Here is a 25,264-nt window from a genome sequence, read left to right on the forward strand (position 1 = left end):
AGAAATGTATCAACTAAATGTTGCAAAATTGTAACCGTTTAGAGTCTGCACCTGAATTACTGAGCTGCCAGACTCAAACACCAGAGACAGAACATTCAACTTTAAACTTAGATTTTGGAAAAAACGTAAAAAATTAATTATGGAAAGTAATTGGAAAAAAGTCATTATTTCTAGGGAACAATCTAAAAACAACTAAATTGAAAAAAGTGTTTGGAAGGTGAACAACCCCTTTAAAAAACCAGACAGCGTTTTAAGGGGAGATGGGTATGCGCATAACTGGTCAATAAATGTACATAATTAAAAGCACAAGTACTGTTAGTATGGATCTACATTCTTTCCCAAATAAAAAAATGTAGCACTAATCTGCAAAGTTAAGAGGCTAATCCCCATATGTAATATAAGGCACTACGTTTGCCCAGGAGCAGTAACACATAGCAACCAATAAGATGCTTGCATTTAAACAGGTGACTAGTAAATTCTACCTGCTGATTGGTTGCTATGGGTTACTGCCCCTGGGCAAACCTAGTGCCTTATATTACATAACCCCATTAATATCTGCAGTGTTTATTCTTGTTATGATGGGTGCAGTACAAAACGCTACAATAGTTTAATATTTTGGAGTTGTCACTGCAGCACTACTGACAGGAACAAGGCAACTTTGTCTAATATGTTGTTATGTTTATCTGTTATTTGAAGTTTGCCAGTAAGACAAATTAGACATGAGACAACTAAAGTGAAACTGTGAAAGCTTTATTTCACTGCCTTTAAATGACCTTACACACTTGGGACATTTGTGTTCTTAAGACCATTCAGTAGTAGTTCCAGTCCATTCTGATGCTTGAGCAGTAGGGGCAGCAGACCAGTCATCAGTGCTTGCAGGCTGAGCACTCCAATCTTCTGCTAAAGAAAACAAAGGTTAGTTTTCTACTAAACATCTCCCAAAAACATCAAAGATTTTATTTACCAGTAAAAACAAGCTAAGGCATATTCATCTGAGCAAACATGTTCAAATAAAAAATAAATAAAAGCCAAAAAAATTAGAGCCAATTAACAATAGCACTAAGGCTATATACATCATAAATGTTCAATAAGGTGGCTGCCATGTTTCAATACAAGTATTTAAAATGAAGACTCTCCCTTAGCAGAGAGGAAGTCTGCAGTAACAAAGTGTTTACCTGCGGGTTTTGGTGCGGCTTGAACATCTGGACGTTCTGCAATAGAAAATGTGTATTAAGCTCACACAGAGTATGCTTTTTATTTACTTCTAATGATAGATAGATATTTAGAGATTATAGAGAACACACACGCACTCAGTGGTAGCTTCAGAGAAAACATTTAGGACTATGGCAATTAAGGAGATCCAAGAGCTTAAAATGCTTTTCATTCTAAGAATTGCTTCACCGCAACACTTAGTATGAAATTCACTCAGATACATATTCTAGGGATCTTTACTTACCAGCTGGAAACTGCTGGATGGGAACAGATGGAACCTGTACACCTTCAGACCAGTCAGCCACTTCAGCCTGAGGGAATTCTGCCACAGGTGCAGTCCATTCTCCTTGGAATTCTTCTTTGGTTGTGGCCTTCTCTGCAGCTGCCTGCTCCTCCTTCTCAATCTGGGAGCGGGGGATAGGAAGGGAGAATATATAATACCAACTTTTCGTTAGAGGCAAATCTATCAAGAACTAAAGCGCATTAATTAATGACATGACTTAAAAGATGCTAGGGTTAATAAGTTGCTACTTGTTTACATGTTTATAATTGTATATTTAATGATGCTTCCTGACCAGTGCGATGATTAGTAACAGAATGCAAAAGACAAGCTAACTAGTTTAAAGGTGTAAATGTCACACTTGGCACTAAGCTTCTACGCAAGTGTAGCACAAATCAGTGACCTTGCATCTACTACACAGGGCTGTATAAAATTGTTTTGAAAGGCTTGGTTCCTTGCAGTCTTAGGGCTATTCCACACGGGGAGATAGCGACGCGTTTGCGGCGACAAAGCGCCGTGACAGTCGCCGCAGGCGACAGTTTTGTATGGGCGCCTATGTAAAAACGCCTGTGCTAACCACACGAGGCGATGCGCTTTTCAACAGTCGCCTGAAAATGCCTCGCCAGGCTTTTTCAGGCGACTGTTTAAAAGCGCATCGCCTCGTGTGGTTAGCACAGGCGTTTTTACATAGGCGCCCATACAAAACTGTCGCCTGCGCCGGTCGCGGCGACTGTCACGGCGCTTTGTCGCCGCGACCGCAAACGCGTCGCTATCTCCCCGTGTGGACTAGCCCTTAACTGCAACATTAGAAGCCTTCAAGATCTACTCATTCAATTCCTAAAGAGATCTGTGATAAAAATGAATCCGTTTCACTTGCTGTCCACACAAAATATAAACAAGCACTTACTTCTTCTGGATCACGGTAGAAGTACAGATCGGGCATAACTTCCCAAGGGTGCTCACGAGAGATTGTTCCTCTCATGCGCAGAACCTCACGAGCCAACATCCACCACATTAGACCAACAGAATGAGCACCCTAAATTAAAAGGACACTGTTATAAGGGGCTAAGCTGCTTACAGTAATTAGTGTTTGAGCTCAGTACAGACCAAGAGAAAACTTGGGTTCAGATCTTTCATATTGCTTTTTAGCTCACATTGTCCAAGCTCCTAAATGATGCCATTACATGGTATAGAAGGCACTTATCCTCGACATTTGGGCTGGGGAGAAGATTTAATGGAAAGGGAGAATTTGCAAACAAACTAAATATTTGTAGAAAACAACCGATTAAATCTTGGTATCTAAAAACTAGAGGCATCAAACAGCCTAAGAAATGTACAAGGAAGCACGATACTTTTTAGTGTTTAATCAGAATCAGTCCATTTATGCAACAAAATGCATGGTCACTATGTAAGCAGATGACTTTCAAAGAGCATCACCAGCCTCACAATATTCAATTTAATTAGAGAGGAAACCTCCAAGTGTACATTACAACTGCAATTAGTACTGGAAAGCAAGTTTCATAAAAGTTGCATAGTAAAAAGCTGTGGCAAGAATTACTATCAAACTCCAGTCACTGGAGCTCTAAAGCTCCTTGTGGCGTTAGCGAAAAGTCTGCCATGTTAATGTAGCACACATCCTACACTCAGAGTTCATTGGCTGAAAAGGCCTCAGCTCCAAGTTCTAACTGTGTGCAAAGTGCTGAAAGTGAAAACAAGTAGTTACATACAAAAACAGTCAAAGCAATAGAACATTTCTATGTGGGCATGTTTTCACATACAGGGATGTTCAGAATCTTTCCATAATTTGGATCTTCATACCTTCAGTCTACTAGAAAATCATGTAAACAAACACAATAGGCTGGTTCGGCTTCCAATACAGATTAATTAAATCTTATTTTGGATCAAGTACAAGGAACTAAACATTGGCCTGGAGTTATTCTGATTTCCTCACACTCCAAAAAAATCAGTCTATTACAGTCTGAATGTGACAGAGCTGTCAAATTGGAGGGATGCAGGCAGAACATTGCCACACAAAGAATGTAATCTATATCATACTAGGATTCTAGCATGAATTTCTTAGGAAAAAAATCGTGTGGTCCAGCACTGGAGGAATACGGATTTAAAGGGATGGTTCTTCTAGGTATACTCACCTTATTGTTACATGGGATAGCTATATCCACATAGCGCAATGGTGAATCTGTATTACACAAGGCAATGGTAGGAATGTTGACGTATGAAGCCTCAGTAAGGGGTTGGTGATCTGCCCGGGGATCTGTCACCACCAGCAGCCGAGGCTCCCGAAAAGCAGCCTGGATCTGGTTGGTGAAGGTACCGGGAGTGAAGCGACCAGCAATAGGTGTGGCACCACTGGCAGAAGCAAATTTCAGTACAGCTCGCTGCAGAGAAAAGACAGTTAGTATCCACACACTAGTTTTTCCTGGAAGTAAAATGTAGCAGAGATCACTATCAAACGCCGATCATTGAGCCAAGGACTCTGACGGTGTTAGCGAAAATCTTGCCATAATAATGCTATGGCACACTTCCGACACTCAAGAGTTCATTAGCCATCATTGCTTCATCTGAGCTTTAACAGTGTGCAAGAAATTAATATACCACAGTACAAATCAATGAATTAATGACAATGCTAATAAGTGTGGCTGTGCTACCATACTCCATTCCTTAAAGGGGTTGTTAACCTTTAACTATTAGTATGTTTTAGAATGGATAATTTTTTAAACGGACATATTTTATGGAGTTTCATTATACATGAAATGGGTAGTCCGCGTATTACGGTAGCCTGTTATCAATGGTTACATGTAAACACATAACTGATAATGAATATAAAGAAAGGGACAGAAAAGATAGGGGGGGAATGGAAAGAAAAGGGGGGAAGAATATACAATTAGCTTACAATGCAAATAACAATGGTCATAAGGCAGTGGGGAATCATTGTTACAATTATGTTGGTTTTTAGATATACGAGTTACTGGTTGACCTCTGGGACAAACCCTTCATTATGAATGTAGGGCCTGGAAGAGCTGAGTCATTTTCATGAGCTAAGAATGGCTAATTTTAAGCAGCTTTTCAATTGGTCATTATTCAATTGGTATAAATTTTGCATGGTTTGTTGTGCATTTTCAGAATGTATCTTGTACTGCTACTGACAATAGTGACAAGTGTGTAAAATCCTCCTGACTTAAAGGCATCAATTAGGCAAAACCCAATCACAGTAACAATGGCATGAAGCTCTTGTACATAGCCACAAGGAAGGGGTAGGAGAAGGAATGTGGTAGTTACCTGTCCAGTGTTCCTTGAAGAAATGACACACACATCAGCAGGATTTTCAATTGCTACAATGGCACGAGCAGCAAGCAAAAGCTTTTCCCAGGTGCGTTTCAGGTTAATTATGTAGATGCCTGAGGCATAAAATTATTTCAAAATGTGTCACTAAATTTTAAGTTTTGAAACAGTTTTAAGTTCATTATAAATTTAGAAAAACCTTGATTCTATTATGCACCTCTAGATGGGGGCGGAGAGTGCAAAAAAAAACAAAAAAACAGTTTCCCCTTAAAGCTATACATCTAATACACAATAAGCCTGGACCCCTGATGGGTGCACAGCTTTAATCACCCAGGATAGATGCGATTTAAATGTTCCCGATACAAAACTTCAATAAACCCATTAATTCTCTAGCCTGTTTAGTAAGTGTGGCAGAGACTACTATCAAACCCCGATCATTGAGCTTGAAGCTCTGACGGTGTTAGCGAAAGACCTGCCATAAAGTTAATTTAGCACACTTCCGACACTTGAAAGTTCACTGGCCAGACTGGCCTCAGCTCCAAGCTTTAATCAGTGTGCTGCAAATTTAAAAAGACACAGTATCATTTCTTAACTAGTCTAAGACCACAAACTATAATAAGCCATTCTTTTATCACCTAACTGCAATAATGTTCTGTACCCATCAGTCAACATGTGTTGGCATGAGCCACGTGTTCCACCTAACTGCAATTCCACCGTTAGCTGATCTGACCAGGCTTGGACTGGCAATATGTGGGTTCTGGCAAATGCCAGAGGGGCTGCTGTAAGTTGCCCATAGACACTCGCTACTTATTAGGCTGATGGAGGCTGTTTGGGCCTCTGTGTACCTGAAATGCCAGGGCCTAGTTTGACTTCCAGCCCAAACCTGGATCTGACTGTAGCACAACCGAGCAACGAGCACAGATCTTAAAATGAATATAAGCAAAAAAACATTGTTGCTTTTCAATGAAGCATATACCCACCATCACTCTTCCTTTTATAGATATACTGCTCCATCTGGAAGTCAAGATTGGTGCCACCCAAGTGGGTCCCTGCTGCCAGGAACTTGAGGACATCTTCCTCCTTCATCTGCAGGACATCAAGACCTCCGGACATTGTGAGTTACCCCTTTAAAGCTACGACAGGGAACCTAAAACAAAGACATCTTTTAAGCACAGGCAAAAAAAAAATGCTCAATTTATAAGGAACAGCAGACTCTACAACCAATGAATGTTCTGGAAAGTTACAGTACTCCATGTGACCCATGAGCCTTAGGCCTGGTTTAAACAAAGTATTACCCCTTGTGTCCTAGATTTCACTATAGCAAGACCACAAACATTAAGAGGGCATCTCCACAAAAAGACTACTTGCAGATTTAAAATTCTCAGCAGCTTCCAAATCAACATTAACAGTATTAAAGATATTCATAAAGGTCATTTGCTAATGAAAGCCATGTCTGGTCATTTATAGCTTGTGCTTGTATAATACAGAACATGCTGCCATTTGTACTGACACATCAGGAATACTGGACATTGTACAACACAACGGCCAAATACGCTGTAACCCTGACAGGGAATGTATTAGGAACGACTTCAGTCTGCCCATAGAATACAGAACAGTGTTTAAATCCATAAAAAAAAAAAAAGTTTAATGAAACGCAGCTTTGCGACGTGTAGGTTCCTCTCAAATGACAAATCACGTAGTACAAGACTCCTCTGTCACTATTTTTTAACAGCAATTACGTCTCTAGCAAGCCCACAGGAAGCGAGCGCAAGCACATGTCCATAAGGCACTTCTCTAAGATACTCAAGAAGAGGCTTTAAGGCCTCGCTACTTTATCGCTCTAATCCGTTCGCGATTACGGAAGTCGTTACTTTAAATCCCAATACCAGAATGAAACAAAAACAACCTATACAAATAACTGCTATAATTCCCACTCACGAGAGACAAAGCCGTGTGGAGATCCTCCTGCTATAGCTGGAGTAAAAGAGGACGTCTAGGCCCTCGTGACGTCATTATATACTTCTGAGCAGGCAAATCACACACTACTTTGCTAACTCTGGGACAGAAGTGGTCCAATTACAGAGCAGCATGTTCAGAGCGCATGAGAAGGCTGTGCCGCGTTCAGTCGGCCATATTGGTACTCCTAATACGAAGCCGCAGTAGCGACGTTCGAAGGTGTACTACATACGGGTGGCGTTTAGGCGGCAACATTGTATGGACACAAAATCTGTGCATAGATGGTTCTAGAGCTCTCATTTATTAATACTTTGAAATAAATGAGGTAACTATAATTATTATTGATGCAGCCAGGCGCCTCTGCCTGCTATGAAGCTATGAAAAGGCATTATACATTCGTGAGGGTAGATTTTATTTGTAACAGAGCAAATAAGTTGTTGCCATAATTTCTATCATGTTTTTACTATAGTAATAGCATTCACATCGCAGATGCAGCAGTCAGGCAGATACTATTCCTGTCAGTGAAGACACTCAAGTGAGCATTAAAGCAACCAGGTGTGGCCATAGTGAAAATGAAGAATATTAATATATGTTATTAAAAAATATTGAACTCCTTTCAAGATATCAAGGTTTATCTACCATCACCAGCAGAGAGCACTGCCTGTTTCTGCCATCAAGTCACTTGGCTACAAAAGATCTTTGTCAGGGGAAAAATATTTTTTTTCAAAATGCATCAGTTAATAGAGCTTTTCCAGCAGACTTCTGCACTGAAATCCATTTCTCAAAAGAACAAACAGATTTTTTTTATATTTAATTCTAAAATCTGACATGGGGCTAGACATATTGTCAGTTTCCCAGCTGCCCCAGTCATGTGACTTGATAAATGTCAGTCACACTTTACTGCTGTACTGCAAGTTGGGGTGATGTCACCCCCTCCCTTTCCGCCCCAGCAGCCTAACAACAGAACAATGGGAAGGTAACCAGATAGCATCTCCCTAACACAATACAACAGCTGCCTGGTATATTTAAGAACAGCACTCAATAGTAAAATCCAAGTCCCACTGCAACACATTCAGTTACATTGAGTAGGAGAAACGACAGCCTGCCAGGAAGCAATTTCATCCTAAAGTGCTGGCTCTTGCTGAAAGCACATGACCAGGCAAAATAACCTGAGAACTGCCTACACACCAATATTACAACTAAAAAAAATACACTTGTTGGTTCAGGAATTGAATTTTATATTGCAGAGTGAATTATTTGCAGTGTAATTTAGAAATAAAAACAACATCATAAAAAGCATGACAGAAACCCTTTAAGCAATAAATATTTTCATGATCATTCCCCCCTAACCATATGCATTACAGAAAGGCTTGGAGACTGGTGAATCAGGATTTTTATAGTGCATGAAGGTAGAACCATACACTAAGGCCACAGTAGCAAACTGTCTTATTGTAGAATACACGGAATATAGGCAAATCATAGGGATTTCATAATAATGGTAAAGAAACTAGACTCTGGGCAGCACTGAGTGCAGGGCAGGTGGTGAGGAGTCAGTGTTGGGGAAGCTCTATTGTAATGTAGTGCTCTAGTTAAAGGGATACTGTCATGGGAAAAAAATTTTTTTCAAAATGAATCAGTTAATAGTGCTGCTCCATCAGAATTCTGCACTGAAATCCATTTCTCAAAAGAGCAAACATATTTTTTTATATTCAATTTGGAAATCTGACATGGGGCTAGCCATTTTGTCAATTTCCCAGCTGCCCCATGTCATGTGACTTGTGCCTGCACTTTAGGAGAGAAATGCTTTCTGGCAGGCTGCTGTTTTTCCTTCTCAATGTAAGTGAATGTGTCTCAGTGGGACATGGGTTTTTACTATTGAGTGCTGTTCTTAGATCTACCAGGCAGCTGTTATCTTGTGTTAGGGAGCTGTTATCTGGTTACCTTCCCATTGTTCTTTTGTTTGGCTGCTGGGGGGGGGGAAAGGGAGGGGGATGATATCACTCCAACTTGCAGTACAGCAGTAAAGAGTGATTGAAGTTTATCAGAGCACAAGTCACATGACTTGGGGCAGCTGGGAAATTGACAAAATGTCTAGCCCCATGTCAGATTTCAAAATTGAATATAACAAAATCTGTTTGCTTTTTTGAGAAATGGATTTCAGTGCAGAATTCTGCTGGAGCAGCACTATTAACTGATTCATTTTGAAAAAAAAGTTTTTTCCCATGACAGTATCCCTTTAAGCTTTTGAAAAAGCAGGTTTCTAGAGTCACTGAAAAGGGTAGTTTGTATTAAAGTCTGTGTGATGACAGAAGAGGGCCTAAAAAGAAAAATGTGCATTTTAAAACGAGTATTTCAACTTAAAATTAACTTTTAATATGACGAAGACAACACAATTCTGAGACAGTTTGCAACAGGTCTTCGTAAGGAGAAATTAAGTTTAAAGTCATGCTGCTGTGAGATTTTTTTTTTTTTTAAATGTATTTACATTTTTTTTGTTCTCCAGCTGTTGAGCTATGTGGTAGCTAGAGATTGATTACCTAGGCAATCAGGGCGCAGATTTATTGTCAGAATGGAAGATAAATAGGAGAAAGACAGAAGTGATAAAAAGTGACAGTAATACAATTCTACCCTCACAGTGCAATAGTTTTTTTGGCAGCCAGGGTCAGTGACCCATTTTGTAACATACTAAAAGTTAACTTAAAGGTGAACTACTCTTTAATGAAAATTGGCTGGCCCAGGTGATTTAGACTGGTATTAATCATTTATAATACAGGTATGGGATCCATCATCAAGAAACCGGTAATCCAGAAAGCTCTGAATTACAGAAAGGCCATCTCCCATAGACCACATTTTATCCAAATTTTAAATAATGATTTTCTTTTTCTCTGTAATAATAAAACAGTACCTTGTACTTGATCCAAACTAAAATATAATTATTCCTTATTGAAAGTAAAACCAGCCTATTGGGTTTATTTAATGTTTACATGATTTTCTAGTAGACAAAGTATGAAGATCCAAATTAGGGAAAGATCTGTTATATGGAAAACCCCAGGTCCCGAGCATTCTGGATTCTGATCCCATACCTGTATATAAAACCCAACAAAGTTCAGATTGCTTACACTATTGCAGAGAACACAAAGGAATCTCTTAACATGTGACAATTGACACAAAAGGCAAGATGAGGGTGGAATTCTTACAGTGACGTACCACTGTACTGGCAGATGCAAAAACGTCAATTTCACAAAAAGGTTTGACATACTTTTTAGGAATAGAAATAGTAATATGGAGTGAATGGTTTAGCCATCACCATTGGACCACAATTTATAATCAAGAGGCAGTCAGGGGAAGATGTATTTGCTGTGACTAAAGGCACTTAAGTGCATTTAAATAAGATAGTTCCTACCCAGAGTGCTGATTAAATTAGGCATGAACTGAATCCTGGATTTTGCCAAATCCCAGCATTTACTGCAGCATTCTGATTCAGACGAATCCTCAGTGCCTGGCCTAATCAGCACCGTATATATATCTTGTGACTTCAGAGCACTGACCAGCTGAAGGGTTTCTGTTTGGTTTGGAATTTATTCATATTGGGAACTCAAGCTGCATGAGTGAAATTGATGTATTTCAGTGGCGTAACTACCGGGGGAGCAAGGGGTGCAATTGGGCCAGGGCCCGCACCCCCGCAGGGCCCCCCGGCAGTCACGCGCCCACTGCAGCGGGTGAAGCGCCGCACGGAAGAGGATGGGGGCGGGGCCCGGCTGCACGGCTCGCACCAGGGCCCGTCCCCACCTAGTTCCGTCTCTGATGTATTTTATCATAAATACACTGAAGCAAGTCTGTTGTTTCAGCGTTGGCATTAAACCTTGTCAGTGCTTTCCAGTTGAAATAAGATTGTTAAATTTCTACAATTTCTTTAAAACATATGAGGTATAAGCTGCCATCATGTCCTCAACCTGCTTTAACATATAGGTCTCAATAGTCACATCAACATTTATGCTCTTTAGGAGCATTCCTTTTCAATAAATATGCCTGATAATTGTATTTAAATAATGCTTCTATTTAGGACATTTTTCTTTAAAAACCCGGGTCCATTGCCATATTCTATCGATGCTTCCTGCGCTTCAGGATTTAGTAAGTGTCGAGGCATTTTGTATCTTCATCTCTGGAGGACTCTGTTTGCAGAGGTGAATCTGCTTCGATCAAATTCTTGTACTTGTAACATCGCTGTCAAAGTGCCAATGGCTTCCAGCCCATTCAGCTCTCTTAAATAAAGTTGCACAGTTCAGGACTTCAATCCCATTTTCTCCATCATTTGTTCATATACTGTCCAAGCCATGGCTGCCATAAGAGTCCTTCGGAGAGCACGGGGGACACCCCCACGGAAAAATCCAGTTAGCCCATGGCTCTGTATAAAACAAAACAAATTAACTTTTTTTTTTAATAAGGGTTTTATACATATTGTGCACTTAATATACATCATTGTGCCATGGCATTAGTAAGAAGTCCTACTTATTGAAAACATGCAGTGCTACATTTTAAAGCAATATTCAACTGTCAATTCACAGCACTGGGTGCCAATTCCCATTCACTGTGAATGGGTAGGGGGTTGATCATTATTTCCCCTTCTGCGGGCTTACAACATTTTCTGGCAATAAATGCTCAAAATGACCCAGTTATAAGATATTATGAACATTTTCTGAAGAGTCACACGGAACCTAAAATATGTCCAGCAGATATCAGTTAGCAACTCATCATGCTGATCATGAATAATATACTACACAGGTATGGGATCTGTTATCCAGAATGCTTGGGACATGGGGTTTTCCGGATAACATATCTTTCCATAATTTGGATTTTCATACCTTTACTACAAAATCATGTAAAAATTAAATAAACCCAATAGGCTGGTTTTGCTTCCAATAAGAATTAAATATTTGATGGGATCAAGTACAAGATACTGTTTTAATATTACAGAGAAAAATAAAATAATTTTTCAATCAATTGGGATTAATTAAAGCGGCCTTTTTGGATAATGGGTTTCCAAATAACAGATTCCTTTTAAAGGTAAAGCTCACATTTTAAATTCAGCATGCTATAATTAAAAATAAATAGGCAGTGTTTCAACTGGTCATTAATATTTAAAGTTTTTTTGTTTTTAAATATTTGCCTTGATTATACTTTATGCTGGAGTCACTTAAATTACTTATACAAGTACTTAAAATGACACCAGCAACAAAGAGGTGATTGATTGTGAGGCCAGATTTGACTTTTTTAATCTTTCTGCTTGGTAACTCTCATACTGATATGAAAACAAATTACCAGACTGTCCAGCAATCCGAAAGGTGCCTAACTAGTGAACTGCAGAATGAAAATATAATGAAAAAAAAAAAAAGTAAGAATGAAGAGCAGCTGCATAATTCCTTCTTCTTCCCTTATTGCCTACATCAGTGCTGGCCAAATTCATAAAGGGGTTGTTCATCTTCAAACACTTTTTCCATTTCAGTCGGTTTCAGATTGTTCACCAGAAATAAAGACTTTTTCCAATCACAGGTATAGGATCCGTTATCAGGAACCCAGTTATCCACAAAGTTATGAATTACGGGATGGTTGTCTCCCATAGACTCGATTATAATCAAATAATTCAAATCTTTAAAAGCAATTCACATTTTCTCTGTAATAATAAAACAGTACCTTGTACTTGATCCAAACTAAGATATAATTAATATTTACATAAGGCAAAACCAGCCGATGGGGTATATATGATTTTATATGATTTTTTAGTAGATTTAATGTACAGAGATCCATATTACGGAAAGATCCCTTATGTAATAAATAAAAACTGGTTAAACAGATAGGCTGTGCAAAATAAAAAATGTAATCTTTAAAATTAGTAATCTATAAAGGCTGGAGTAAGCGGATGTCTCTTAGTTGGTTAACAACTTGAAGGGGGGGCACATGGGACATGACTATTCAGTTACATTGCTTTTGATCCTTAACATTTTATTTTGCACAGTTTTAACCAGTTTTTATTTTATTGAGCAATTCCCGTAAGGCACATGTCCAAGTTTCAACACACCCTATGGTTTTAATGCACTGTACACAGAATTCAATGACAATTATGCTACAAATGACATCAAGTGCCAACTTTTGACATGCCTGAGTGCGCGCACACACACACATAATAAATTCAAATTCATAAATCATATAAAGTCATTCAAGAAAATCCACAAGAAAGTAGCCCATAGTAGCTATTCTCAAAACATACCAATTTGGTTTCCCTTTAATAAATAATGAGATTCTGTACTGTTGAGCAAAGAACACCTGATATGCAACCAGGCTGCACCTTGAAAACTTACCCGGTAGATGTTAAGTGCAACCTGTCCTGTCCAATGGTACTTTTCATGGGATAGCTGCATGTGAGTCTTGATGACATCCGCAGGTTGAGTGGCCACAGATGCCAGAATACCAGCCACAATACCACAGCTGAAGTTCAAAACAGGACTAAATAATGGATCAATCTGATCTAAATAAGAGAAGAGATGTTATTTACTCTTGGACCCTATTGGAGTCATTGCAAATTGTTGGTGACCCTGTGAGGGCTCAGTCTAGACCAGTGATCCCCAATCAGTAGCTCGTGAGCAACATGTTGCTCTCCAACCCCTTGGATGTTGCTCCCAGTGGCCTCAAAGCAGGTGCTTATTTTTGAATTCCAGTCTTGGAGGCAAGTTTTGGTTGTATAAAAAACAGGTACAATGCCAAACAGAGCCTCAATGTAAATTGAAAATCGACATAGGGGCTAGCAAATGGCCAATCACAGCACTTATTTGGCAACCCAAGAACACTTTTCATGCTAATGTTGCTCTCCAGCTACTTTTACTTCTGAATGTCGCTCACAGGTTCTAAAAGGTTGGGGATCCCTGCTCTAATGACACCTGAAAAATTAGCAGGAAGAGAATAACTAACTAATTAGAACTGCTATATTAGGGTAAGGGCACACCTGGAGATTCTGGAAGATTTAGTCGCCCAGCGATTAATCGCCTCTTCTTTGGAGTGACTAATTTCCCGGAACTGCTTCCCCGTGTCTTCTGCCTGCTTTAACGAAAAAATGTCTGCGGCAATGCACTTGCGGCTCTTCGATTTCCGAAGTCTTCTTTGGGGTGACTAATCCCCACAAACTACTTCCCCGTGTCTTCCGCCTGCTTCAAACAACATTTTTTATATCTCTAAAATTACTTTAAATTAGTTCCCAGAACACATACCTTTATCCCTGCATTCAGTCTTATGTGGTTTCTTAAATACAAGCAGCTCAACCACAGGTCTTTCAGCTACTTCCTAGTATAACGTGAAACTGCGGCCCCTTTTCTTTTCTGAGCTCTCCTTCTCTCTTTGACTGTTTCGACAGTGCTTGCTGCCTCTGCTCCAATGGAGTAGATTCAGGGAGATTTAGACGCCTGGCGAACTGCTTCCGCCTGCTTCAATGAAAAACCGCCTGTGGCAATGCACTTGCGGCGCTTAGATTTCCAAAGTCTTCTTTGGGGCGACTAATCCCCCCCCAAACTACTTCCCGTGTCTTCCGCCTGCTTCAAACACCTGCGGCAATGCACACGCGGTACTTGGAGTTCCGAAGTCGCCCGACCTCGCATTGCCGCAGGTGTTTGAAGCAGGCGGAAGACACGGGAAGTAGTTTGGGGGGATTAGTTGCCGCAAAGAAGACCTCGGAAATCTAAGCGCCGCGAGTGCATTGCCGCAGACGGTTTTTCATCGAAGCAGGCGGAAGCAGTTCGGGGAGATTAGTCGTCCCAAAGAAGAGGCGATTAGTTGCCAGGCGTCTAAATCTCCCTGAATCTGCTCCATTGGAGCAGAGGCAGCAAGCACTGTCTAAACAGTCAAAAGAGAGAAGGAAAGCTCAGAAAAGAAAAGGGGCCGCAGTTTCACGTTATACTAGGAAGTAGCTGAAAGACCTGTAGTTGAGCTGCTTGTATTTAAGAAACCACATGAGACTGAATGCAGGGATAAAGGTATGTGTTCTGGGAACTAATAAGAGTAATTTTAGAGATATAAAAAATTAACAGCCTTAAATAAAAAAAAAAAAACAAGCTAAAGGAGAACAATAGCGAAAATGAAAATCTAATATTAGCTTCAGCATATTGCAATAAGAAACTTTCTAAATAGAATCAATTAAAAATTATTTTGAAATAATCAAGTTTATCTTCACTATCCCACCATCTTCATTATCAGCTTCTGTTTCTCTCTTCATGCAACAGTTTGGGTGTCAGATATATTATAGGGGGGCTCCTTTTGCCTAGAAGATGTATTAGAGCTCACTCTATTAAAATGTATTAGAGCTCACTCTATTAAAATCACCAGAAATCCTGTTTCTCTACATGCAGAATTTGTGCAAAAGTCTTGTTAGATTTTGTTTGTACTGGAATCAGTTATTTAAGTGAGCTCTAATGCATCTGTAGGAAAGGGAGCCCCCCACTATAAAATATATGAGATCATTCATCTGACACCCAACTGCTGCATGAGGACAGACTGAGGAGTAACAGATGCTGAGAGAGGAATAGTGAAGATAAACTTGATGATTTCATAAACAATGCAGATTTTATATTAAGAAAGTTTCTTACTTCAGTATGAGGAAGCTAATATTACATTTTCATTTTCGCTATAGTTCCCCTTTAAAGAATATTACGGCATTACGTAGTACAACATGAAGAGCAGATAGCAACTCACCATGTGGCACAAGTTTTTTGGCCCTAGTATAAAACATTAAGTAGATCCCGGAAAAGGGAGCATCTCGCAGGAGAGTGGCAGTGAGCCCACTGAAAAGACCGCGTGGACCCTCAGTTTTGTAGATATTCTTCAATGCACCATACACACTTTTGTATCCATATTTGCCGCTCTGTAAACAAGTCCAGTGGTACTAGTTAGTCGGAGGCAATTGTAAATATTTATATGTAGTTTATAAGACATTTTTATCATTGCCTAAAGGGTTTAACTAACTTGCCACAAGAACTCTCTGTCCAGATGACAGATGGACTAGCCCCTGCTTGGTTGGCCCCCCATCTGCTACCTGCCATCCTGAACATACCAAAGAATACAATCTGACTGCAGAAACCTAAACCTAGATGTTCTGTTCAACCAAAGTGTGGTTTATCTGAGGAAATCTGCAGGCATTGCTCAAGCAGGAGTTTCTGAGCAGATGTTCACCTGTCACACCTATAACTCTTTTGGACAGAATGTTTCCTGCAGGTTGCTATGGTTTTTGGCCTGACTGACTAAACTCCTTAAGCTGGCCATAGACGCAAAGATCTGATCGTACGAATCGAGGATTCGTACGATTTTCGGAACGTGTGTGGAGAGTCCCGACATTTTTCGTCCGGCGGAGATCGGTCGTTTGGTCGATCGGACAGGTTAGAAAATTTCTGTCGCCTGCCGATAATATCTCTGCGTGTATTGCTGATCATACGATTTTCAGTGGGAGACTGTCACCAGCTTTGGTTGGACATAGATATCGTACGATTGCTGTCAGGGGCAGAACATTGCTGATCTGTTCTTTTACTAATCTGACTGGTAAGACTTTGATCTGAATGGTTAGTGGCGGGTCGGGAGATGGGAAAGTCCGATCGTACGATGATTCGTACGATCGGATCTTTGCATCTATGGCCAGCTTTACACTGACCCTCTTTTGTTGGGGTCAGCACATGAGCATATCTTTTCCTTATTTGGCCAGTAAAATGGCTTGGACCTTGGGCCAACAATCAGATCACGGGGGACCTTTGAACAAAGAAGCTCTTGCAAAAAGGACTGATACCGGTTAGGGAGGCCCCATACACAGAATGGGCCTAGGTGCAAGACAAAAACGGTCTGTGTGTGGTCATTTTTATTCATTGGACCCATGTTGGAAGCAGGTATATACTGCCCCTTAAATCAGTGACCCCACACTTGTTAAGATGAACGTTAACTTAAATGGATACTGTCATGGGAAAAAAATTTTTTTTCAAAATGAATCAATTAATAGTGCTGCTCCAGCAGAATTCTGCACTGAAATCCATTTCTCAAAACAGCAAACAGATTTTTTTAATATTCAATTTTGAAATCTGACATGGGGCTAGACATATTGTCAATTTCCCAGCTGCCCCAAGTCATTTGACTTGTGCTCTGATAAACTTCAATCACTCTTTACTGCTGTACTGCAAATTGGAGTGATATCACCCCCTCCCTCCCCCCAGCAGCCAAACAAAAGAACAATGGGAAGGTAACCAGATAACAGCTCCCTAACACAAGATAACAGCTGCCTGGTAGATCTAAGAACAACACTCAATAGTAAAAACCCATGTCTCACTGAGACACATTCAGTTACATTGACAAGGAAAAACAGCAGCCTGCCAGAAAGCATTTCTCTCCTAAAGTGCAGGCACAAGTCACATGACCAGGGGCAGCTGGGAAATTGACAAAATGTCTAGCCCCATGTCAGATTTCAAAATTGAATATAAAAAAATCTGTTTGCTCTTTTGAGAAAAGGATTTCAGTGCAGAATTCTGCTGGAGTAGCACTATTAACTGATGCGTTTTGAAAAAAAAAAAACATGTTTTCCGATGACAGGATCCCTTTAAACTCAATTCTAGGCCCATTTAAGTCACAGTGGGGATTTGCCATCAGTTTACCTCATAGCGAGTCTTCACAACGGTAAAGGGCAGCATGCACACAGCAGCTACTGTCCTGGACCCTGCTCCCAACATAACAGACTCCAAAGGTGTGGGGTCCTGCTCTGCGAAAAAGTGGTGCTTCAGCATATAGAGGGTGCTAAAGTACAGTCCAACACCGGGGATACAGCGCAGGAAGGACTGTGGTAAATGAAGAAAAGAAACTTACAGTTTTACTGAACCAAAGCTTTCAGTCGTTCAAAGAAATGGTTTAATAAAGAAACACATCTGGATTGGTCAATATCCCCGAGACAACAAAGCCAACATTGGGAATGAAAAGTGCATCCCAATCAGAGGGAAAATTGTGTGCAATGCATAAATAAGGCATTTGTTCAACCTGCAGCCCACTTATAGTTGGAGTGTTGCAGGTTGGATATCCATGATGTATAAACTGCAAATGTATAGAGATACAACTGTTGCACAATATATGCATTGTAATATGTGTGTGTATATATATATATATATATATATATAGAAATGCAGATGTTCCGCACACCATAAGTGGCAAAAGACCTGGGTGCTGATCCAAAAGATAAATGGATACAGGTGCAGGGTGGGACAGCACTCCAAGGATTTGAAGACAAGGATATAATGTCAAGAAAGTGAGCAGGTTTATTCAATCCGACGTTTCAGTTCCACACAGGAATTTCCCTGAAGAAAGTTCCTGTGTGGAACTGAAACGTTGGATTGAATAAACCTGCTCACTTTCTTGACATTATATCCTTGTTTTCAAATCCTTGGAGTGCTGTCCCACCCTGCACCTGTATATGTATATGTGTATATATATATATATATATATATATATATATATATATATATATATATATATATATATATATATATATTATATATATATATATATATACATACATATACACACACAGTCCATAGTTCCTCCGCCACACCATTACGTTGTGCTACCAATAAACTGCTGTATTATTCATTCATCCAAGAAGTAGGTGCACACTGGGATTAAATAAATATAAAATTGAATTTTTAATTGTCATCTTTAAAAATCGGCCAACGTTTCGGTATCCACTTAAGACCTTTATCAAGACCCTTGATAAAGGTCTTAAGTGGAGACCGAAACTTTGGCCGATTTTTAAAGATGACAATTAAAAATTCAATTTTATATTTATTAAATACCAGTGTGCACCTAATTCTTGGATGAATATATATATATATATATATATATATATATATATATATATATATATATATATATATATATATATTTATTTATATATATGTATGTATGTATATATGGAACTTTTATCCAAAAGCTGTGGGACCTGGGGTTTTCCAGATAAGGGGGTCTTTCCTGTATTTGAGTCATAATAGCTTAAGCATGCTAAAAAACATTTAAACATCAATTAAACCCAATAGGATAGTCTTTCCTCCAATAAGGGTTATTTTCTTAGTTGGGATAAAGTCTGTGGGAGATGGCCTTCCCAAAATTTGGATCTTTCTGGATAATGGGTTTCCAGATAACAGATCCCATAGCTGTGCCCATATTCCCTTCCTATATGCCCCTCTGATGCTGGGGCCCAGGGCAAATACCGTCTCTGTCCCATCTTTAAACCATCCCTGCAAGGCAAATTTCAATTCAGTCACTTGAGTGTAGGTGGTTTCATATGACATTAGAGAAACACCGATTGATTGATTATATTGACAGCTTTTTACAATTCTAACACACAAGCAATGTGGGAACTCACCTAGAATATGACTCCTTGATATCTATAAGGCCAGGGACAGATAAACATAAATCCACCAGACTTAAAATGTCCCATAAGCATCTGAACTACAGGCCCATATGCATCTGAATTGCAGGCACATGGGCCTAAAAGGATGGATGCCTCATGGGGATTGATATACGGCAGGGATCCCCAACCTTTTGAACCCGTGAGCAACATTCAGAATTAAAAGAAGTTGGGGAGCAACACAAGCATGAAAAATGTTCCCAGAGTGCCAAATAAGGGCTGTGATTGGCCATTAAGTAGCCCCTATGTGGATTGTCAACCTACATTGAGGCTCTGTTTGGCAGTTTACCTGCAACTAAAACTTGCTCACAAGCCAGAAATTCAAAAATAAGCTCCTGCTTTGAGGCCTCTGGGAGCAACATCCAAGGGTTTGGAGAGCAACATCTTGCTCACAAGCTACTGGTTGGGGATCACTGATATACGGTATGGCTACCTGAACATTGTTCATTTTATTTGGGCCAACAGCTGCAGCTCCTCTTCATTTCCTCATCTGCTGCATTATCTAGCAACCAGCTTGATCAATAAACAGACCAATATCCTATAACTGCCCAAAAGGTAGGTGAGCTGTCCCATTGTTACATCTATGCACATTATCTATTTGTCTTTGTGTGCAACACAGAGCTGTACAATGTTATTTAGGTTCTGTAAAGTGCATGCTACTTACAGGGGAGACACCTTTCCATAGTCCTAAAATATTCTCATTCCGTATAACCTTCATTAAAAGGTTTAGCATTCGAGGACGGCTCCTGCAGGGATACATACAAACATTATTAAGTCCATTTAAAAATTAGACATTTAATTTAGCGTAAAACATGACTTCCATTATGTCCCACATGCAACGTATAAAGGAAGACTACCAATAGTAGTCAGTAGCCAGTGTTATCCTTCAGGGCACCCGATTGCTTGGCCTGCAGACAAAATGGATGGACACAAGTGGCCATACAGTATATACGATTGTCTAATGAGATTGCTCTGTTTCTTTGGGCCAGCAGCCCAATCAATTGAATCCAAAGGAAAGGCAGGTGCTACTCCTATTCTCTTCATCTGCTGATGCATCGTACAAACGGCACCAGCAGATGACTTTTTCCATTTGGACAGAGAAGTAAAAACATGTCAGAATCTGTACTGGATGTTATTGTGCACTTCAGCATTAATGAAGAAATTCCACCTGTGCTCCCACTAACAGGGCAGTATAGGGATGTGACATTAATTTCAGTTATGGATTGGGGCTCAAATGTCCCATGAAGTTTATGGTGCGTCTCCACTACACCTTTAATACAGTGAAAAAGGGGCTAGTGAAAAAGCTTCTCAAAGTGCAGTAACATTTAGGCATGAATAATTCTAAACCGATTTTTGACACCTATTTTCAATATGGGTCACTTGAGTTAAAGTTAAGAAACCCTTATTAACTCTCAACTAAAAAACTACATTATTTTCAAAGCCAGTAGTGTGAGTAAACTCTACACACAATTATCTATCCCTTAAAGGGGTTGTTCACCTTTCAATTAACTTTTAGTATGATGTAAACCAGGGGTTCTCAACCTTTTTTACCCGTGAGCCACAATCAAAAATAAAAAGAGTTGGGGAGCAACACAAGCATGCAAAAAGTTCCTTGGGTGCCAAATAAGGGCTGTGATTGGTTATTTGGTAGCTTGTATGTGGACTGGCAACCGACAGGAGACTATTTGGCTTCTGGTGAAGTGACCTAGCAGTCACGAAACGCGTAGAGCCTTGCACTCCCCTGCCCTGCACTTTTGGATTTTGTGATTTTAACGAGTTTCAATAAAGGATTATATTTTATACAGTCATATGTCTATCCTAAGGAGTTCACCAACGTGTGCGCATTTACTCTTGAATCTGATATATCCACGTGACCAGAGTGGAGTGTTTGGGAACCTGGATAGCATGCTCACCTGATCTCAATTGGGACTCCGTTCGTGTACTATTCAGAGCTATTTGGCAGTGAACCTGGTTTTTATGCAAAACCAGGTGCAAAACTTGTCCACAAGCCTGGAATTCAAAAATAAGCATCTGCTGAGAGGCCACTGAGAGCAACATCCAAGGGGCTGGAGAGCAACATGTTGCTAGCAAGCTACTGGTTGGGGATCAGTGATGTAGACAGTAATATTATAAAACAATTCGCAATTGGTCTTCATATTAATGTTTTATAGGTTTTCCATCATTTACATTTTGCTCAGCAGCTTTTTTCTTACTTTTTATAGCAACCATGCAGTGGTTTGAATGAAAGACTGGAGTATATTTAAGAGATGGCCTAAATAGGAAGATAGGTAAGAAACAGTAATAATAAAATTGTAGCTTTACAGAGGAATCGTTTTTTGGTGACCGGGTCAGTGTGCCCCATTTGAAAGGTGGAAAGAGGCAAAAGCCAAATAATGCAAAAACTATAAAAAGAATAAACAATGAAGGCCAACTGCTAAGTTGCTAGGAATAGGACATTAACCGTAACATAGTTGAGCAGGCACTCAAAGGACCATTCCTCCACACAGATGTAATAAAAATCAAGTATATTTATTAGTTTTATTAAGGTATTTTGCACAGCCTATTTACTCAATTTTTATTTTTACAATAAACTGTTCCTTTAAAGCCCCAGTTCATATGGGGCCTGGACCCAGTAAGTTTACAAATATTCTCTTCAGCACATGCCAGGTTAATTCTTGTTGTTTCCAGTGGCATAACTAGGAGTTACTGGGCCCCACAGAAAAATCATTTTGGGTCACACTGACAAACAGGGGAAAAAGAGGTAGTTTGCCTTTTAATTCACTTTTAGTATGACGGGGTAGTGATATTTTAAAACAATTTTTTTGTGTGTAATTTTCTAATTATTGAACTTTTTTTGTTCAGCAGCTCTCCAGTTTGAGATTTTAGAAGATGTCTTGTTGCTAGGGTCCAACTTACAGGCAACAATAACACTTGCATGTAGCCTCACACAGTGTTTTGGCTGCAGGGGTCAGTGACCCCCATGTGAAAGCTGGATAGAAACAGAAGATAATTTAATACTATTAAAAAAAGACAAAGTAAAAAGTTGCTAATACCAAGGCATTCTATAAAATACTTAAAGGTGAACAAGTCAATAACAACTAGCAGCCACGCCCCCACCAACTAGACACATGAAGTGCACATAAATGGGTGAGAGTTGGTACCCGGCAGTGCTGGCAGAGAGCTGGTGAGCCTGTAGTTGAGTCTTGACCAGATCCAGCGGCTGGAAGAGAAGTGTAGAACAAGTGCCGCTCAGAGATCCGCACAAGAAGGCCTTAAACACCGGGTGTACTTGGGAAACGCAGCTACCAGGCACGAGGGGATCCCCCGCCATTACAAGCGCGTTAGACATGCCGGTGGGTTACACCACTACATCTCCTGCTGGTGAACTGTCAACCAGCGAACTCCGGTACATAGGGCATAGCAGGTAAGAGCGCATCACTGTCAGTTCTACATCCACCAATCAGAATGTGGGGCCGGAATGCATTGTCTAATCAGAGTTTCTTATTATGGAAAGCCAATCGCGAAGAGCTGGTGGTGGGAGAGGCCCAATCAACAGCCTAGACGTAGCGATAGGGGGCGTTTCAGTCGTGAAGGCTTGTTTACTGATTGGTCAACGGTTACAGTAGTAAAACTTCCTGATTGTTTGTGATCCTTCGTGACGTGGGTCGAGAATCTCGAGATGCTATCTTAGCATATAATGCTCCGGTAATGCCTGGGCACTTCTGAAACCTCTTGTATGTGGCCGGGGGAAAATATAGGAAAGGGACTAAGCCTGAGTGTGGTAGCTCGCCTCACGACTACAAGCAGCCATTACTGCTAAACACATAGCGAGGTGAGGGGGAAATAACGGAGAGTCCTGCAGCTCATTACAGCTTCAATACGATTCTTTGGCATAAGATAATGCCAGTGCCTGAATGTTATAAATAGCTGAATAATGATGTATTGAAGGGAACCTATCCCTCTGTGAATACTGTGGTAACCTGAATTCTACATCATGCCCAGCCCTGACTGGAATTTAAATAGGCCCTATTTCAGGTACACAGAGGCCCAAAATGCCCCCCCCCCACCACTTAATACTGACTTTCTGTGATTAAGAAAATGAAATGATGTATTACAATTTATAAAGCTGACCCCTCTAGGGATGACACCTATGGGGGCAGTGAAGTCCAGGCAGCAGTTACAGGTGGCGTTGTGGGATGGAGCTGTTGTTGGCATGGCCCATAGCCCCTCCCCCTGCCCAGTCTTCACTGGGGGAAAAGGTAGGAACCCTAAGCAGGAGGGCTGTGACTGCAGTTGGCCAATTGTCACCTTGATTGAGGAGAATCCTACCTGTTTTTCCTAAACTGGAAAAACCGGGCTGTCGGGGTCAAAATCAGGTGGGTTGCAACCCTAGACTTCTCTTAAGCAATCTGAACTGGGTTACAATAGGCTATGAATAAGTGCTCATGGAGCACGGAATGAGGAAGGTAATGAAGAGGTTGTGACAATAAAGATCTTTTGATTTTAACACATTTTTGTAGTAACCTTTGTGCTTTCTTGCCCAACAACATTTAGGCCGAAATCACATGGGGCCCGAATCTTGTACCTGCTGAAAAAACTCACTGAGAATCGACCCCTACACAAGCATGAGCCTTTCTTCATGCCTGCACCTGGAACCGCTGAGTTGGCCTGAGTTTACAGATTACAGGTCTGAAATTCAGGTGCAGGCAAGAAGGAAGCTGATGCAAGGGTAGGGGCTGATCCTCAGTGTGTTTTTCAGCAGGCCAAGTTTTAGCATTGTGTGGCATCAGCTTTAGAATTTGATATGGAAAGGGTTGCTGTGGGGTTGAGGCACCTAGACCACATTTTACATTTGGGGAGTTACTAAATCACAATTTTTTTTCTACTAATTTACTGTGGGATAGGCATTATTGTATTTTTTTTTTGTTGTTGTTGTTTATTCCAGACAATCCAGGTTGAGCTGGAGGGAGTTGACATCCAACCTCCAGCACAAAGGTTACCTACCAGGCCTAAATTGAATACAACATGAACACGTAGGGGTTATTTACTCAAAAACAAAATGTTGTGACAAAATTGAGTGTTAATTCAAATTATGCAACAATTTTTAGAAATGATGCTCTGAGTTGTTGGCTGAAAACCAAATAGTTTGGATTATTGAAAGAAAAGCAGAGCTAAAAGCTCAAAACTTTCAAGAAACATGAAGACAAAACATTTTTCAAAGTTTTAAGGGACCATCTGCCATTGACAGATTATTTTCAGATTCAAATTGCTAGCAGCTTCGGGTTTTAATAAATCTCGAAAAAATTCTCTCTAATAATTAGAGTTTTAGTCAATAACCCCCTTAAGGTTGGAGTCAAACAATGGAACAATATGTCCCACGTGGCCTAAATTATGAGTTGAAAGCAATATATTATGTTTGAGGCATCACTATCATTGCCCCAGTCAGAATAAGCTCAGACAGACTCAGCTTTAGTTTCCTGCTTGAAACATAAGAGGGGATCCACACACAAGCCATTGGTTTTGCTAGTGTATTGAGCTGGGCTTAGGATCATCTGGTGCATATATGAACAGTTCTGCAATGGCTCCTGCCCAAGTTGTATCTTGTAAAGAACCCTCCAAGCCAGTGGCTCATCAACATGTTGCTCACCAGCCCCTTAGATGTGCTCTCGGTGGCCTCTAAGCAGGTGCTTATTTTAGAATTCCTTCTTGCTTGGAGGCAAGTTTTGGTTGCATAAAAACCATGTGTACTGCCAAACAGAGCCTCTGTTAGGCTACAAGTCCACTAAGAGGCCACCAAATAGCCAATCACAGCACTTATTTGACATCCCCAAGAATTTTTCTCATGCACGTGTTGCCACACAACTCTTTTTACATTTTTACAAGTAATTCTACAGAGGAGGTAAATTTTTCAAAGCAATAACTGATGAAATCTTCAATAAGTATTTTTTGTGTACTTTGACTAGGGAATAGTCCGAATTAGATTTGAAAATTCGAATATTTAAATTTATCATGTACTGTCTCTTTAACCATTCACCATCTAAAACCTGCTG

General features: G+C 40.2%; 2 protein-coding genes and 3 non-coding genes across 6 annotated transcripts; all 5 read right to left on the bottom strand.

The window, feature by feature from the left end:
* Positions 1 to 734: 734 nt before the first annotated feature.
* On the bottom strand, positions 735 to 6,917 carry rpsa.S (ribosomal protein SA S homeolog). 2 transcript variants are annotated; one of them, XM_018259422.2, is made up of 8 exons: positions 6,731 to 6,917; positions 5,773 to 5,939; positions 4,790 to 4,908; positions 3,643 to 3,888; positions 2,400 to 2,528; positions 1,457 to 1,616; positions 1,176 to 1,211; positions 735 to 900 (listed from the first exon to the last, which is right to left on the bottom strand). In XM_018259422.2, the coding sequence occupies exons 2-8, from the start codon at positions 5,903 to 5,905 to the stop codon at positions 800 to 802; spliced, it is 924 nt and encodes a 307-aa protein (XP_018114911.1). In that variant the 5' UTR covers positions 5,906 to 5,939; positions 6,731 to 6,917; the 3' UTR covers positions 735 to 799. The 2 variants fall into 2 exon arrangements, with proteins under 2 accessions (XP_018114911.1, NP_001080730.1); NM_001087261.1 differs by having other exon boundaries at positions 735 to 897; positions 6,731 to 6,760.
* Positions 3,033 to 3,188, bottom strand: LOC121393482. Its single transcript, XR_005961095.1, has one exon. It is a non-coding gene; the product is annotated as a small nucleolar RNA SNORA62/SNORA6 family (small nucleolar RNA).
* Positions 3,939 to 4,093, bottom strand: LOC121393484. Its single transcript, XR_005961097.1, has one exon. It is a non-coding gene; the product is annotated as a small nucleolar RNA SNORA62/SNORA6 family (small nucleolar RNA).
* Positions 5,196 to 5,353, bottom strand: LOC121393483. The gene has a single exon (XR_005961096.1). It is a non-coding gene; the product is annotated as a small nucleolar RNA SNORA62/SNORA6 family (small nucleolar RNA).
* Positions 6,918 to 10,806: 3,889 nt separating the features above from the next.
* Positions 10,807 to 25,217, bottom strand: slc25a38.S (solute carrier family 25 member 38 S homeolog). The gene is made up of 6 exons (XM_041561587.1): positions 22,376 to 25,217; positions 19,879 to 19,960; positions 17,416 to 17,595; positions 15,482 to 15,650; positions 13,105 to 13,271; positions 10,807 to 11,153 (listed from the first exon to the last, which is right to left on the bottom strand). The coding sequence occupies exons 1-6, from the start codon at positions 22,561 to 22,563 to the stop codon at positions 11,031 to 11,033; spliced, it is 909 nt and encodes a 302-aa protein (XP_041417521.1). The 5' UTR covers positions 22,564 to 25,217; the 3' UTR covers positions 10,807 to 11,030.
* Positions 25,218 to 25,264: the final 47 nt, after the last annotated feature.

Source organism: Xenopus laevis, chromosome 4S, assembly GCF_017654675.1.
Source record: "Xenopus laevis strain J_2021 chromosome 4S, Xenopus_laevis_v10.1, whole genome shotgun sequence".
NCBI classification, from domain to species: domain Eukaryota; kingdom Metazoa; phylum Chordata; class Amphibia; order Anura; family Pipidae; genus Xenopus; species Xenopus laevis.